General features: G+C 36.5%; 1 protein-coding gene across 1 annotated transcript; it reads right to left on the reverse strand.

Annotated features, from left to right (window-relative positions):
• Window positions 1-9,821: 9,821 nt before the first annotated feature.
• Window positions 9,822-13,206, reverse strand: LOC113357611 (guanosine nucleotide diphosphate dissociation inhibitor At5g09550-like). The gene is made up of 13 exons (XM_026601054.1): window positions 12,977-13,206; window positions 12,598-12,660; window positions 12,435-12,518; window positions 12,093-12,200; window positions 11,820-11,992; window positions 11,581-11,692; window positions 11,405-11,485; window positions 11,256-11,318; window positions 10,964-11,065; window positions 10,730-10,854; window positions 10,432-10,642; window positions 10,251-10,325; window positions 9,822-10,113 (listed from the first exon to the last, which is right to left on the reverse strand). The coding sequence occupies exons 1-13, from the start codon at window positions 13,061-13,063 to the stop codon at window positions 10,060-10,062; spliced, it is 1,338 nt and encodes a 445-aa protein (XP_026456839.1). The 5' UTR covers window positions 13,064-13,206; the 3' UTR covers window positions 9,822-10,059.
• Between the last annotated feature and the right edge of the window lie 818 nt (window positions 13,207-14,024).

Consider the following 14,024-nt stretch of genomic DNA (forward strand, 5'->3'; position numbering starts at 1 on the left):
CAAAGCAACCTCACAATGTAGTCTTAGTTACTGGATTCCGATTCTCTCTCAGTATAAACTTATCATCATCAACAAGCGGAGCGACATCAAAATCTATGAAGAAAGTTGAAGACGTTTTAGGTTTAGAAGCAACAATAGAAGAGAATAATTCAAAAATCAAAGTTGAAGTTATAAGAGCAAATGATATAAGTTGTTAGAATCCATGATACCAAGACATTACAAGTTGCGAAGATCCAAGTTTTGAAAGTCCTTCTCTCATGGCCATGTAAATTTTTGTCTTGTAATTTTTTGTTCATCAAAAAAAAAAAAAATGAATGAAAAAATAAATAAATAAATAAAATGAAACATCATTACGTTCTTTTTGTTCAATAAGGCCATAGGGAAGAAGAAATTTATAAGTCAAGCAAGAAATCGAAGAGAAGAGTTAATTGTCAAGGTTCTATGAGGTTCGAGAGTTTATCATCAACAGTTGAAGACCGAAGAAGACGTTATTTCTACTGAGCACTGTGAGAGAGCCGAAGAAAGATGCATTTTGGTTGCTTTGTTAGTCTGCTTTCAATCTGGCACAAGATCTTTCTAGCACTGGTTTAACTCATCACACGTAATTAGTCCAGCTATGTAGCAGATGTCCCTCTCATTTTTATCTCTCTCCTAATCTTATCCAGCTGTAAAGCAGCGGACGCATCTTACAATGTTTATCTAGCCGTGTAGCGGATATCTCTTTATCTAGCAGTCGTGTGGATGTGTCTCCCCTTTTCTTCAGTCAGCTTAGAGCTGACACCTTTAATTTCTCTGGCATTCTACTTACTTGGAGATAGGTTGAGAATATGTATGTCCTCATAGCTCTTTGGATACTTGTGACCAATTAGGAGTAATGGTTTTTTGGGCACACCTCTGGTGAACCCTCCCGAGATTAACTCGTTTTTTTTTTTTTTTAGTTTTGCTCGAGGACTAGCAAATAATAAGTTTGGGGGTATTTGATAGACGCATTTATGTGCCTATTTTGTTCTCAATATTCTGTATTGTTAGACTCGATTAAGTACTTATTGTGTTATTTTGTGTTTTTGTAGATGTTTTTAGAGAAATAAGCCTTTGCGGCGAAATGAGCTCGAAAAGTAGTGTTTTACACCCCAGGATAATGTACCGGAGGCACCTCAGAAATGCACCAGAAGCGTCCCAGAAATGTACCGGAGGAACCCAGAAAAACTACTATTTCCACCCCAAAATTACTATTTCCACCCAAATTGCTAAAGGGACACCCGTACAGGATTAGGGGGAGGACACTTTTCTTCTCATAATTCAAATTTTGGAAAAAGGCGTGAAAATATTTCTTCTCACTGGCAGTTGGGTCGATCGATTTTTGGAGGAGTTAGAGTTCGATTAAACCTCTGATTTTCAATGGGTATTTGTGATATGGATAGAGGAAGACATTTTGGGTGTTAGGATCGATCATAATTGGCTGGAATCATCGCAATCAAGAAATCAGGAAGCACGTTCAAGAAATGAATATCACACGATCACATCAAATTTAGACGTGTACTCATGTGTTTGGAGAGTGTTGAATCAATTCTACAGCGTGTAAGATCATGTTTGGAGTGTTTATACATCATTTCAGCGCGTGGAGAGCTAATTAAAGGAAGAAAATATCCAAAAACTATTTTCTCTTTAAGCCGAGTAAAGAGAGAATTATCTTGAGTTATGGCGTGATTAAATGAGGCTGAGGAGTATAAATAGATTTCTGGTATCACAGAGAATGGGTGTCGAGAGTTTGGGGTCGAGAGAAGGTCCAGAGAAGCAGAAATCAAGAGTTGATGAAACTATATTTCTGCTGCTGATGATGATGAAGAACACCAAGAACATGAAGAACAGACTCGCAAGGACAGTGGTTTATCAATAGTGTCTAAGATGCACAGCCGTGGGTCGCAGTGCAGTCTAAACAGCAGCAGCACTTGTTTTTTATCGTTCATTCTGTGACGCTTTTTGTGCGTCGCAGATTACAGTTTTACACCATTTTCTGTTCTTCTCTTCATTGTAAACACCATTTGAGAAATAAATAAATATTTTGAGCGTGTTTTTATCATGATGAGCTAAACCCAACACTGGGACGATGGAGGAGGGTGAATTTCATACACGGGTAAATTTATTTTATTCTTTTTTATGACTTTTGCATTAATTTAAAATTGATATATGATTTGAATTAATTGGTTGTTATTTAATTTGATGATGTATGCTTAGCTTAGGTGTTTTGATACATCATGCTTAGGACTTACAATCGATGTTTTGAGAATCTATCTTGGCAAAATCAGAGTCCATGTTAATTTTATTGAGTTTTAAATTGTCAAAGAATTTATGAATGAACCTTGTGTAGTGAATTCGGCTAAATCCTTAGTCCCAGTACCTCTCGCCCATTGTTAATATTTTTGTATATATATATTTTTTTTAAATCTAAAAATTCCATTTCCTTCACAAGTCTGAAACGAATCCTATTTACTACAACGACTCTCAAAAACTTTAATCAACAACCTATGATATTTCAATTATAAAAATAAACAATATAGTGCGGAAAAAAAGATAACACAGACACCAGGAGTTTTGATAACGAGGAAACCGCAATGCAGAAAACCCCCTGGACCTAGTCCAGATTGGACACCAGACTGTGTTAAGCCGCTACAGGAACTAGCCTACTACCAATTAACTTCGGATTGGAATGCAGTTGATACTGAATTAAATCCTCACATCAATTCGGTTACAGTCGCGCTCCTTACGTCTCTTAAATCCCAGGGAACTCCGCGCAAATGATTCCCTTAGCCGATGTTCTTTACAGCTTAAGAGTTGCTTCAACTCAATTAAAGACTTCAAACCAATCTCTCCCCCCCTCCCACTGATAACTTTATATGCGTGATTTTATTTTTGATCGTAAATTAAGGTGAGACTGTAAATCGATAGCAATAGACAAAGTCTATCTAACCTCAAAATCCAGACTTATGCTTCCCTAAGAGAAGCCTAGATTATTATTCACCTCACAAGTATTAAAATGGAATCGACAAAGTCTGAGACGAGTCCCTATGAAGATCAAGATACTCGATTTATCAAGATAAACAATAGTTGGACCTGGATTCACGAATCCTTATGAAGTATTTGTAGTCGCTAAAACCTAAAAGGGTTTTAGGAAGATGACGACTCTAGTTTACAACTATGATACACCAAAAAGTAGTGTCGGGATTCAAATATCCCAGTTGCTTGAGGTTGCCCTTTTACAGACATTCAAAACATAGGTTGCTTTAGGTTTAAGCTAAGATAGTTTTGGACCAAGCAAACAATATCCACCATTAGATGAATCTTTGAATCTGATTAACATAACAGATATACACTCTGGTTATGATGAACCGTAACTGAACCGTGTACAAAGACCACGCTCATGAATGATTAGTCTAAACTAGCCAAGTGAACTAAAAGCTTGAGCATTTTCATATAACATTTAAGACTTAGCTCGAGTCACAATTATGTGATCAAATATGTCTATGGTGCTTTTAAAATATTATTCAAATGCTAATTATCTCGAAGAAATAATTTTATGTGCATATGAAATTAATCGACATGGTAAGTAGGCGTACTAGGTACATATACTTAACATGTTCGTGAAAAATTATGTCATGGTACATGTACCTCAAGTGGAAGGATGATATCTTCGTTGCAGTCGTTACTTCTTCACATTATCCAGGTCTTCAGAGTAATACTTGTAAGTCTCAACATTCCATGACTTTCTAGTCTAACCTAAACGAAGTTGACTCTAGTAATTAATCAAACGACTTTATATGAGTTTTGATACTAAAATATGACAACTAAACTTGACATACCAACGCTTGGTGGATGCAACCGAGATATGCTCTAACACTATAGACACAAAAAAAGAGACATGCAAATCATCATGTTGCACAAATCAATCAATCACTCAGTTCATTATTTTTTGTAGTTTTCAGTATAATTTTGTGATTGAGATTTATCTCACAACCTAACCCAGTTCTAAATTAATCTAGTTCACTAACTGGCAGTAGCTATTATCTAATGTTTATCATTTAAGAAGATATAATGGTGAGATCTGATACTATGTTGTAGCGCCCCAAAATCTAGCTACTTAGAAACCTAAGAGTCAATATACATTCTGAGACATTAAGGATCTAAAATATCTATTTAAGGACATCAGTGTACGTTCTGAATAAAGATTAATCCAACTCTAAAACCCTATATGAGATTACATAGAAGAACTCCTCAAATGATACATATACAATAATGTGTTGATTTGTAAATCAAACATATACACAAAATATGCATAGCGTAAGCTAACCAACTAACAGACTCAACTTCTTGAAGCTTTCAAGTCCAGAACGTTCATCATCATGATCTGTCTCTGAAACTGAAAGCGGGAATTATGTGAGCACATCATCCCAAATGAGTGCTCAGTGGAAACAAATATAACAATCAAGTAATCACTAACATTGTTAGAGAAATGCTCGGTCGAACTCCAAGCATTGCTATCTCAAGCTTGTTTGTCAAGTTTAGTTGCCAAAACTATAAGTCTTGATTTCTAATCTACTTATAACTATGTCTCGGATTATGATAGAATGTACAGTTGAGCTTTAGACTTCACGGCGTTCATCGATTGAAGACAAAAAACTACTAAGGGGAGCTTGTGGAGACTTGAACTCATCTATCACTCAGAAGTCTATTTCTATTATATCTCCTATTGAGACAAAAGTCGTATAGCTATATAGACTTTATTTTATACACATTTGATATTTCGAGCTGAGTTTAACTCGCTTACATATTTCTCGAAATATATGTTGGTAAGTTTTCGCTTTAGCCAAGTTTATCTTTTATTCTTAACGAAAGTCAAAAGATGATCATGTGAAAATCGCCTGGTAGCATCTTACATGATTTATGTGAGACAGTCATATGATGTAGACTCTGAATGTTTCGTATTGATCTATTGATCACTTGAAAATTGCTTTGAAGCTAATAGTTTGTGTGCGATGGATATTCCCGTCTTCTAATAATGTTTCAATGATAAAAATGGAGTTTAACTGTTGCATGCTACTCCAAGTCCAGAAACCATAGTGTGCATACTTGTATGCGTACTGGTTTAACAGTTGAAGTCCGAGGACTTAGTATGCATACCCGTATGCGTACTGACTTAACAGCTCAAGTCCGGAAATTAGTATGCGTACGCGTTTACATACTAATTCAATGAGTTCGGTCGTGAACGACAGTATGCGTACCTATTTGCATACTGGCGGACAGACCAAGTCCGGAACTCTAAGTATGCGTACCCGTTTGCATACTTGAGTGGGTTAAGTTCTAAAATCGATTATTCGTGAACAAATACATTTATATAATAAGGAATGCAATATTTTGCAAACCATGGCTATAATGTTCATGAATCAAAAACGATTTTGCTTCAACTGTGTCTTGTATACTTCTATGAGAATATAAACAATTGAACAACTCTATAACTAGTTTCATTTGAGTCATTTGAACTAGTTGTGATAAAGATGAACAAGGTTAATATGAAAGTGTTCATATGGCTAACTTCGGCTAACTATTATTGAGCCAACCAAGTGTACGCGTTTAGGTACGGTTACCCATATCTAAATGAAGGCACATTTCATTTGTGTATAACAAGCTAAGTTCAATCTAACAGTTGAAATATATTAGCTTGAATCTAATCAGGTTTTCATCTAACGGTGAATATTGAATGCTTTGTTACCAAGGTAACGTTGATTGCAAACCTTGATTTGAAGACTATATAAGGGAGAACTCTAGCAACTGGGAAACCTAATCCTCACACCTCATGTGTGATACTAGTTGCGACTAGAGTCGATTCTCTTTTAACCTAGGTTTTTCTAAAACCATTGTTAGGTTAACGACTTGAAGACTTCATTGGGATTCTGAAGCCATACCCAGCTATTAGTTGCGTGTTCTGATCTTACGTTGTTCTATCGTATTGAGTACTATCTTCTCTAAGATTTGCTTGAGATTCAATCTTCGATAGTTAAGATACAAAGTAGTCACAAACATCTTCGTTTCATCGTTTGTGATTCCACAATATCTTGTTTCGCTACCATACTATTAAGATCATTGTGAGGTGATTGATATTACTAGGTTGTTCAATATAAGTCTGGTGTATCAATTGATTCATGTTTACCTTGATTTATCAAAAGACGGAACAAAAATTCGTAGGTATTTCTGTGGGAGACAGATTTATCTGTTCAATAGACTTTTATGTGTGAGACAGATTTGTTTATCAAGTCTTCGACTTAGGATCGTAGCAACTCTTAGTTGTGTGTGCGATCAGCTAATGGAATCAAGTGCGTAGAGTCCTGCTAGGATTCAGAGGCGTAAAGAACACGACTGTACCTTAATCAGTGTGAGATTGGTTAGGGATCAACTACATTCCAGTCCGAAGATAACTTGTAGTAGGATAGAATCTGTAGCGGATTAATACAGAGTGGTGTTCAAATCTGGACTAGGTCCCGGGGTTTTTCTGCATTTGCGGTTTCCTCGTTAACAAAATTTCTGGTGTCTGTGTTATTTCTTTTCCGCATTATATTTTTATACAATTGAAATATCACAGGTTGTGCGTAGTTCAATCAATTAGATAATCCAACCTTTGGTTGTTGATATAAATTGATTGACACTTGAACATTGGTCTTCGGTACCGTTCTAGTTATTTATCATATTGATCCGGCTCACAGATTCCTATCTGTTCGATTGAAGATTTATTTGAGAAATTGAGATATAACTCTTGGATGCATTTTCCTTGATTGAGTTTGACTGTCTAGTTGATTCTCTTAGAAATATATTGGAGTTTGTCCATACAGATTTCCTAAGCGAAATATTGGGTGTGGTTGTTAGACCTTCGCTTTTTCAAAATGCTTCATAGTTCTACTAAAAGAAAATGATTCAACAACTTCTACACTCAGTACACAGATTTTATTTTTTTTTACTATAACCCACCTCCTCAGAATTGCATGCCATGTTACAATAGTGAAAACTACAGGGAGACCCATTCTCCCAGATTTTTCCACTGAGAAACCCACGCTCAGAAAACTACAGGCCCGCACCCATTTTCTGGAAAAAAAATTATTTTCAAACCCACAATTTCAAAAAAAAATTATGTTTTCGTCTGTTTTAATGGTCGAATTACACTTCTTCTTCAGTTCTTTTTCCTCTTCCTTCAACTATGAAGTAATCATTAAAATCTCTGGTGAAGGTTAAAGATTTGTTTCACAAGACCTTTATCTTCATGGGTTGTTTAGTGTTTCGATCAAGTTACCAGCAGATTATACAGCCGGGGTTGTCGTTGCCTTCGATGAAGAAATCAAGTTAGAACTGGAAGATGGTGATGCTGTTAATGTTTATGATTAATCTCTTCTATGTTGCTGCATCTAGGGTTTGAAATTGATGCTGCTACAGATCGAGAAAAAGAGAAGAGTTGCTCAGAAATTGAAGCTCGGATTCTGAATCTGCTTCTGAGATTCAGATGGAAATGGTGATGAATTTTAGTTCAAAGCTGCGATTTGAGAAACAGATGATTAATAGAAAAATGGTGGTTGAGATGAACTTCAAGGGTTAGAAGATAATCTGATGCTGTTGTGAATTGGGGGTTTTAAGTGAAGAAATATGAAACTGGGTTTAGTATTTGAGCAGTTGAGGAAGAGAATAAACTGAGATGCTCATGTCACTGGATTCATCATTGTGTTGCTGCTGGTGATGACTTGTAACCGATAGTGCTGTCTCAATATCTCCAATAGTTGGACCTGAGTAGAAGTTGTATTCTGGTGGTTGTAGTTCAATTTGCAGGTCAATTTGGGTATCGAAATGGTGGTTGCTGTTTGGTGAAGATGTCAGTGGAATTGAGATTTGTTCATGAGCAGAAGCAATGGGTTTCTGAGAGCACTTCGATTGCAACAAGAAAAGGAGATGTGCCTGTGCTTTGGTGGTTTTGCAGCCGAGTTTGGAGCTGAACTGGGTTCGATTTGAGCTGATATTTCAGCAGTAAAATGTTGCTTCTATACAACTGAAATGATGAACTGTTTACAGGAATTCGAATTGGATTAGTATTGACAGCGGTGTGGCTCAAGTTTGTAAGGGTTTGGTCAAGTTTTTCTCAGGCGAAGGAGCTGGTGTTGCTGCTACGTCGGAAGTAGAGCTGTTGAATAAAGGGAAGTTCAGGCAAGCAAGGAATGAGGCTGGAATGACCAAGTCTGGGACTTATTTTGGTTGTATGTTGAGCTGAAGTTCAGTCTTAAGATATGTATTGTTGCTATGGTTCTTTGCAGCTGTTTTCCAAGGATGTTGATGAATATTTACAGAGAGTCAGTGAAGGAGATATAATAATAGGAGGCATATATGATGGCATTCTAAGCCGTGTACTGTTGGGATGATTTGCGGTTGTGTTTGAGGACTCAGGGTGTGGTTTAGAAGCCTGAGATGAACAAGGATAAGGAGGTTTATGGCACAGATATCATGGGTTTGTATATGGCAGTAAAGCTCTCTTACTAACTCGACATCATCTTCTGTTTGACCCATCAAACCAATTAGTTGCTGCTCTTAGTAAATATTCCTCCATTACGATGATCTTCAACTTAACGTATACAATTCACAGCATTACCAGAAGAAAAAGAAGTATTGATGGTAGTATAAGTAAAGATGATGAAATAAAGGGATAGGTGTTCTTGGTTGGAAAGCTACAAATGTATTGGTGTTGTTGTTGTCCATAACGGTTGAATAATCTGTTATGCAACTCTAAAAACAGTTGCATAACCTGTTATGCATCTACAAAATTTGTTGCATAACGTGTTATGCAGTCCCAAAAATGATTGCATAGTACGTTATACAACAACATTTTTGTTAGTATTGAAACCAACAAAAAATAAGGTTGCATAACTTGTCATGCACCTACAATAATATCTACATAACATGTTATGCAGTCGTGAAAATGGATGCATAACCTGTTATGCATCCGAAAATATGACTGCATAATGCATTATGCATCTAGAAAATTGTCGCACAATCTTTTATGCATCGAGAAAATAGATGCATAACCTGATATGCATCCGTAAATATGGATAAATACTGCATTATGCATCAATTTTTTATGTACAAACTAAAATCAACCAAAACAATGGGTACATGACTTGTTATAGATGCATACCTTTGTTATGCAGATGCATAATTTGTTATGCAGTCGAGAAAATGGTTGCATAATTCGTTATGCGTCTGCATAATGCATTATGCATCCTTTTTGGTGGCTGCATAATGGTTATGTATCAAGTTTTCGAAAATTTTGCCTAAAACGATGATCACCTCCGATTTTTTCATGAAAAACAAAAAATTGATATTGTTGTTTGTACTCGTTGCGTAGCTCTCTTTAAAAGATTTCCAACCATATAAAATTTGTAAATTTCCAAGTGGCGGATTTTTAAATATGTTATGTCCAAGTTGAGTTACCAATTATATCCCTGATGCATAACTCGTCATGCAGATGCATAATCCGTCATGCAGAAGTTTTTAATAATTTCATATAATTATGGGTGTCACGGTACCCAAAATTAATTATGAGCTTGACAATGAGAATATTATTTATTTTTGGGTCTCCCCCTAATTTTCCCATTACAATATCTATGAAGGATCAATTCCAATGATCCAGAAAAACGACGTTACGATATTGAGTTTGTCTTGTGCAGATTCCTGTTGTGAGTTTGGTTTTTGATATTGCCTGATGATTGTCGTGGCATGGTCTTGTTGCTGGAATATAGCTCTTATTCAAATGCAGTCTTTCACTTATTTAATTGCACTTACAAAGCTGAAAACCAATTTCCCAATGCGAAGGAAATGCCGGTTTCATAGCATATTCCACCAAATGAAAAGAATAACTTGTTCGCAGACCATCACAAATGAAAAGACTCAACAATTATAAAATGACGAAGAAAAAATGATACGGGAAACAATTGTAATTCTTGGAGATCCTTATGTTTTGAGGAGATTCATAAAATTTGATTATTCGGCAGCAGCAGCACTGGCAGAACTGAGATCCACGGTAAGATCAACCTCCTAATGAATGTAACCAACAAACGCACAGATTAATGATGGATACTCTTCATTTTCTTTGGTTGTACAAAGTAAAAAAATCAGAGTATTCAGAATAATTATGAGCCTTGTAATTCTGAAGAGGAATAGCTAAAGCATACCTTTCCAGTTATCTTATGGTACATTGCGAGGACGTCTTGAACTGTAGACTCAAAATGTGTTGATGCATCATAACTCTGTAGGGAATACCAGTTCCAGTGTAAGAAAACGACCCTTGAAGATCACAAAGGATCCTATCCCTTCATCTTTTATGTCTAGATAGAAAATGACTTGTCTACTTACAGTGGATATGAAGCAATTGTCATCATCTTCTTTGTTTGTGGGATTGTATATGTCATAAATATCAAAGAATGTCTCATCTACAGAACCGAGTAGGTCAATTCCAGGCTTCAATTCTACCTCAGGTTGGTCAGTCTCTGCTTCTGCTGAAACGAAAGCTATATATTTCCCTTGTGGAGCTACATTATGAGTGTAGGAGCAGCAAAACAGGTACCTGCAATACCGTATTGATAAGGAGAAGCAAAAAGTAAAAGTAATAGTTTGTTGAGAACTAGAGTGTCATAAGAAATGTGGAGCCTACATGTCTGATTTACGCCCAAGTTGTTTCTGAGGAAGGATAACTTGAGCCGAGTGAGAATCACTGGTGTTTGGAATTGGATGACTCATTATGCATATGGCACGAGCGACCCTTCCAACCTTTTGAACCTGCGATAAGCATAAACTAGAATTCTAACGTTTTGAATCACTGAGGGCTGAGGCGCAGATTGAAAGAGACAACAGTAAGTATATTTCTAGAGAATTGGTCAAACATTACCTTGTCAGGCATATAAGAAGGATCACATACAACTTTTTTGCACTTTGCAGTTTCTCCTTCAGATGTCACCCCAATGGCTTTTCCGTTTTCATCGAACTCTACCTGTAAACCCATCACCACATTATTTATACGCTTCAAGGTAGAGAAGTACTACAAGGGGAATGAATCAGCAGGAAAATGTCAAATTCTCGAGTAAGACCAGTGGTTTGGTAACTAACATCTGACGAAACATGATCCTGCAGTAGTCAGCTTGGGAAGAAAGTGCAAGTTACTAACATTCCAATAATTTTACCTTGCATTCTGGCTTGTTTAGCATGTAGGTACCACCATAAACTGCACTAAGACGAGCAAATGCCTGCAAATCACGAGTCACATAAGAAGAGGATAAAGAAGACAAGAATGAATCATATCTCAGACCCACATACTATGAGAAAAACCAACCTGGGGTAGTTCTCCCAATCCATACAATGGATATATGTATGGGGACCCACCTTCAAAACGAGCCAAAGATTCCGCATAAAGCTTTTCAAAATGAAAGGCCAAAATGTTAGTTTACTGGAGGACACGATGGAAAATTTGTGGTTTATGCTAAAAACTAAAAACAGGATGAATTTCACCTTCATTCGCTTTACGAAATCCAATCCAGGCTCATCTAAGTAGCTATCATCTCTATGGAGTGCCACAGCATGGCCGATGAAGTCAACTGTGTTGTCTTCTAGCCCGTATTTTCTACATCAAAACCAAAATTTCAAGTATCAGAAAAGCTCGATTTGTTGACATGTCCAGACAAGTTGACATTGGCATGTTAAGCTTCAGCTGGACACAAAAAAAAAAAGAACGTTTAGGTGTAACATACTGGATAAGGTCCCACGCTGTGACTTTTGTGAGATCCAGACCTTCATGAGATTTTGGATCATTGTCTTCGTAATCTTGTACATAAATGAATAACTTTCGAGCACGGCGTTTTTCAAACAACCCCATTAATGGGGATTTCAGTGCTTCAACATCAGTAGCTGGTACTTTGTGAATCTGACATTGAAATAACAATTATGTCTAGTGAGTCTATATAATGAATCTAGTAGGTCGCAATAGGCCTCGAAGTATCCAAAACACCAAGAAATTGAATTACCTTTGATTTGTTGTAGACAAAGCTACCATCAACTGCCTTAAAGTTGAGATACTTTGTAACGTTAGTATGTATGAGAACTCGAACCAAAGCACCATTAGCCATCATGAACTACGTACAACAAACAACAAGAATGAATTTAATTTCAATAACATGAACAGATGCACGACATGATACCGAAAAAGGACTTAATAATTAAAGATTCAATTCAAAAGATGAACGCAAACAGGAATGTTGACAATCTTCGAAAAGATTAGGGACCTGTACACCTTAACGAAATTTCACATATATGTATATATAACTACAATATAAAGTCAAGGAATGGAATCTAAGTTCGGGACGTACCTTGGGTATCATATCAACATTGTACTCTTTGCTTGATCCTAAACTTTCTGGTGGTTTATCATCTCCTCTGAATCTCTTCCAAAGCTATAACAAAAAAAGATAAATGCTGAATATGTGCCCAAGGACAAATGTGACTTCCATGGACAAATTAACTGACATATACCTGATTGAGACTAAGCGAGCTCGACGCTCCTCCATAGTAGTCATTCCTATCCATATGCAGTACCTAATCCAAAAAATTCATTCAATATAAAAAACTTGAAAATCCTCAAAAAAGGTGAAATGCAAGGATGTCATTAGTCGGTGGCAACCCGATCGTATTAGTAACCAAAACATAAAGCCAGAAGGATGCAATTAGTCGCTTACGCAACATATACATACTTGATCTCACCCAAAAAAATTAAAAAAAAAATAAAAAAATCTAAGATCGATTACATGCAATAAAAGAAATATTAACCAAAACATATTCATTTTCGATAGGCAACTCTAAAAAGATGCAACCTATAGATATTCTAAAAAGGAAAAGATTATGTTTTTCTTACCTTGTGTCCGTCGACAGAGAGAAGACCACTGAGAATACATTCCTTCAAACCTGTTCCAAGAACTATTACGTCGTATTCTTCATTCATGTTCGGTTTCTGAGTTGCAGAGACAAATCTAGAGAGAGAAAACAGAGGAAGTAGATGAAGAAAATGAAGAGAAGAAATGGGTGGATTTTCACAAAGAGCAAGTCTCTAGCGGGATTTTGCATCACGAAATTATCGTTGAAATTTCTGGTAAACAAAGACCCGCAAATTTGGGATTAGACCCGTGTCTTAAATGGTTTCTGGAATTTCATTGTAGAAATTAACGTTTAATCCCATATTAGTGGGGTTTTATCCCGTATTTTTACAATTTCATTCGCGTTTGAGCTGGACTGCACCGACTCATCTGACTCGCTGTAGAATGCGAGTCTAGGGCCGCACAAAACCGACCCAACCCACACCCGCCGAAAAATATCCGCACCCAACCCAACCCACCTAGACGCGGGTCGACTATGGGTGATAACATCTGAACCCACCATATGTTGGGTCAGTTGTGGGTAGCAGCTTATGTCACCCGAACCAACCCGTCCACCCGCTTACCTTAACCCTAGATCTCCCAACTATTAGTCCTAGCCGTCAATTTTCATATATAAGTCAAAAATCTAACCTAACTAGCCCTAATCGCTTTTTTTTTTCCGTTTCTTTTTATCTTTCCTCTCTTCTTCAGTCTTCCTTCTTCACTTCACCACTAAATCGAAATCACCTCCACTATTCAGTTCGATACCACCGTAAAATTCCAGAAAGGTAATTTCATTACATGATTCAATTGAATGTTAGGGTTGATGTTCTTTGATTTGAATTGTTTTATTGTTAGAGTTTATGTTCTTTTGTTTTGAATCTATTTGTTTGATACTTTGATTGAAATTTGTTTTTCATTTGACGTATTGGGTTTGTATTTGTTCTTTAATTCATTTGCATGTTTTTTTTTTTTTTGTATTTGTTTCTTTTAAAAGGTTGAAAATAACTAATATGTTGATACGGAAGTATATTTTTTTGATTTGGGATG

This window comes from Papaver somniferum, chromosome 3, assembly GCF_003573695.1.
Source record: "Papaver somniferum cultivar HN1 chromosome 3, ASM357369v1, whole genome shotgun sequence".
NCBI lineage: Eukaryota > Viridiplantae > Streptophyta > Magnoliopsida > Ranunculales > Papaveraceae > Papaver > Papaver somniferum.

Coding starts and splice junctions, on each gene's coding strand:
- LOC113357611 (XM_026601054.1), bottom strand. CDS start 13,063: ATGAATGAAGAATACGACGTAATAGTTCTTGGAACAGGTTTGAAGGAA. Junction 11,993..12,092: donor TTGTCTACAACAAATCAAAG/GTAATTCAATTT, acceptor TTTCAATGTCAG/ATTCACAAAGTACCAGCTAC. Junction 10,855..10,963: donor CTTCTTATATGCCTGACAAG/GTAATGTTTGAC, acceptor TGCTTATCGCAG/GTTCAAAAGGTTGGAAGGGT.